This window comes from Camelina sativa, chromosome 3 (assembly GCF_000633955.1).
Source record: "Camelina sativa cultivar DH55 chromosome 3, Cs, whole genome shotgun sequence".
Taxonomy (NCBI): domain Eukaryota; kingdom Viridiplantae; phylum Streptophyta; class Magnoliopsida; order Brassicales; family Brassicaceae; genus Camelina; species Camelina sativa.
The window spans coordinates 26390537-26393515 of NC_025687.1; the positions used below are offsets into that span (position 1 = coordinate 26390537).

General features: G+C 30.8%; 1 protein-coding gene across 2 annotated transcripts in view; it reads left to right on the top strand.

Annotated features, from left to right (window-relative positions):
• LOC109132300 overlaps positions 1047–2979 on the top strand; it is a 6499-nt gene continuing 4566 nt past the window's right edge. The window contains exon 1 of one of the 2 annotated variants that reach the window (XM_019243949.1): positions 1047–1648. In XM_019243949.1, the coding sequence (XP_019099494.1) occupies positions 1330–1648 (319 nt within the window). In that variant the 5' untranslated portion in view covers positions 1047–1329. The remainder of the gene's footprint in view (positions 1649–2979) is intronic. The other variant, XM_019243950.1, reaches the window with a different exon arrangement.

The window sequence follows — 2979 nt, forward strand, 5'->3', positions numbered from 1 at the left end:
GTAGTTTCTCTGTTATATCATCATCACCTACTAATTTCTTATCTTCGAAACCTAGAGGAGGTTTTCAGAACATTTTCTCTGGTTCTTTCACGGTCTCCAATTTCCCAATGCTGCCTCAGTGGCTATATGGGCCAAATATTTGGGCCCAAACGACAATATCAGCCCTCAAACTTATTTGTCGTTGAAATAAACCTACTTTTTCGTTTCTTTTCTTTTTTTTTATTATCAAAGGGCCTAATTGGCTAATTCTTCTAAATTTATGTATGTACGAATGAAATTGGGACTATGGTTCGATAGTTCGAAACAATAAAAGAGTAGAAAAGAAAACTAGAAGTAAAGTCAAGGTCAATGGATCGCACTTAAAACATACATATCCCGTCGAACACGTCTCGTGGTCCTCCATCTTTAAAAGTCAAGTCAACCACTCACTCAACAAATTGAATCAACAACAATTAAAAGTTTTTTTTTTCTTTTCTTTTTAACAACTAAAAATTTAGTGAGAATTTTATTTATTCAAAAACTTTAGGCCCGAATTAGACGTCCAGAAAAGATTTAGTGTCTAACCAATTAGTCGGGATTGTTTCTACCAAAAAAAATTAGTCGGGATTGTTTTCGCATTTTTTCTATTACATAACAAAAAAATAGAAAAAATGTTAATAATAGAGATTATAAAATTTATTGTACCATTTTTTTTTGTTGCTAAAAATAATTTTATATATATTAATCAAATGATGAGCTGATAATCAAACGTCTAAAAAATATATTAATGCGCTTAAACAAATGTATATATTTTTGTGAAACGCTTAAACGAATATTAAAAAATAGAAGACAGTAGATTATAAAAATTATTATTTATATTTATTATATGTAAAAAAAGTAGAGATTTTTTTTGAAAAATAATGGAAATGGATTTCTAAAATTTAATAAAATTATTAGAGATTCAATGCAAAATGTTGGAGTAGTATAATAATTTGTTTGACGGAAAAATAAATTTAAGGGAAATAATTGTTCAAATAAACTAAAAGAAAATTCCAAAGACTTTTCTCTGTTCACTGTTCTGCTGCTTAATGCTTTAAACTACTACTGTAATCGTCTCTCTCCACTCTCTCGATCTACATATGAGTCTTCGTCACCAGTGATGTAACTCTTTCACTAAATCGAATAATCACATAGAAACCCATCAACCAATCTTCAATATTCATCTTCTCTTTCAATCAAAGTTTCAATCTTTGTCCTAAAAAACAAATTCAATTGTCGCGACTCGCAAGTTCCTGTCTTTTTTTTTTTTCTTTCTCCAGACCAAAGAAGGCTTCCACTGTTCTTGTCAGTATGAAAACGGTAATAAAGCTTCTTCCTTTGATCTCTCTAGCATTTTTTGGGTTCTTCTCTTCTCTTGTAATTGCTTCCTTCTCGGAGTTAGAGTCCGCTCCTGTTTTTGAATCAATCGGCGATGAATCATCATCATCCGCACCTAAGATTAGTTACGACCGGATCAATGAAGTGAAGCGAAAGTGCAAATCTGTTTTATCTTCAGCTTCTGAATTGAAGCTCGAAGACCTCTCTATGGCTCCAAGAAAATCCAAAAAAAGACTTAGTTTCCGATACGGAGATTGGAATCAAGATTCTGGTGATTCTCCGATTCTACCGTNTACTTTTTCGTTTCTTTTCTTTTTTTTTATTATCAAAGGGCCTAATTGGCTAATTCTTCTAAATTTATGTATGTACGAATGAAATTGGGACTATGGTTCGATAGTTCGAAACAATAAAAGAGTAGAAAAGAAAACTAGAAGTAAAGTCAAGGTCAATGGATCGCACTTAAAACATACATATCCCGTCGAACACGTCTCGTGGTCCTCCATCTTTAAAAGTCAAGTCAACCACTCACTCAACAAATTGAATCAACAACAATTAAAAGTTTTTTTTTTCTTTTCTTTTTAACAACTAAAAATTTAGTGAGAATTTTATTTATTCAAAAACTTTAGGCCCGAATTAGACGTCCAGAAAAGATTTAGTGTCTAACCAATTAGTCGGGATTGTTTCTACCAAAAAAAATTAGTCGGGATTGTTTTCGCATTTTTTCTATTACATAACAAAAAAATAGAAAAAATGTTAATAATAGAGATTATAAAATTTATTGTACCATTTTTTTTTGTTGCTAAAAATAATTTTATATATATTAATCAAATGATGAGCTGATAATCAAACGTCTAAAAAATATATTAATGCGCTTAAACAAATGTATATATTTTTGTGAAACGCTTAAACGAATATTAAAAAATAGAAGACAGTAGATTATAAAAATTATTATTTATATTTATTATATGTAAAAAAAGTAGAGATTTTTTTTGAAAAATAATGGAAATGGATTTCTAAAATTTAATAAAATTATTAGAGATTCAATGCAAAATGTTGGAGTAGTATAATAATTTGTTTGACGGAAAAATAAATTTAAGGGAAATAATTGTTCAAATAAACTAAAAGAAAATTCCAAAGACTTTTCTCTGTTCACTGTTCTGCTGCTTAATGCTTTAAACTACTACTGTAATCGTCTCTCTCCACTCTCTCGATCTACATATGAGTCTTCGTCACCAGTGATGTAACTCTTTCACTAAATCGAATAATCACATAGAAACCCATCAACCAATCTTCAATATTCATCTTCTCTTTCAATCAAAGTTTCAATCTTTGTCCTAAAAAACAAATTCAATTGTCGCGACTCGCAAGTTCCTGTCTTTTTTTTTTTTCTTTCTCCAGACCAAAGAAGGCTTCCACTGTTCTTGTCAGTATGAAAACGGTAATAAAGCTTCTTCCTTTGATCTCTCTAGCATTTTTTGGGTTCTTCTCTTCTCTTGTAATTGCTTCCTTCTCGGAGTTAGAGTCCGCTCCTGTTTTTGAATCAATCGGCGATGAATCATCATCATCCGCACCTAAGATTAGTTACGACCGGATCAATGAAGTGAAGCGAAAGTGCAAATCTGT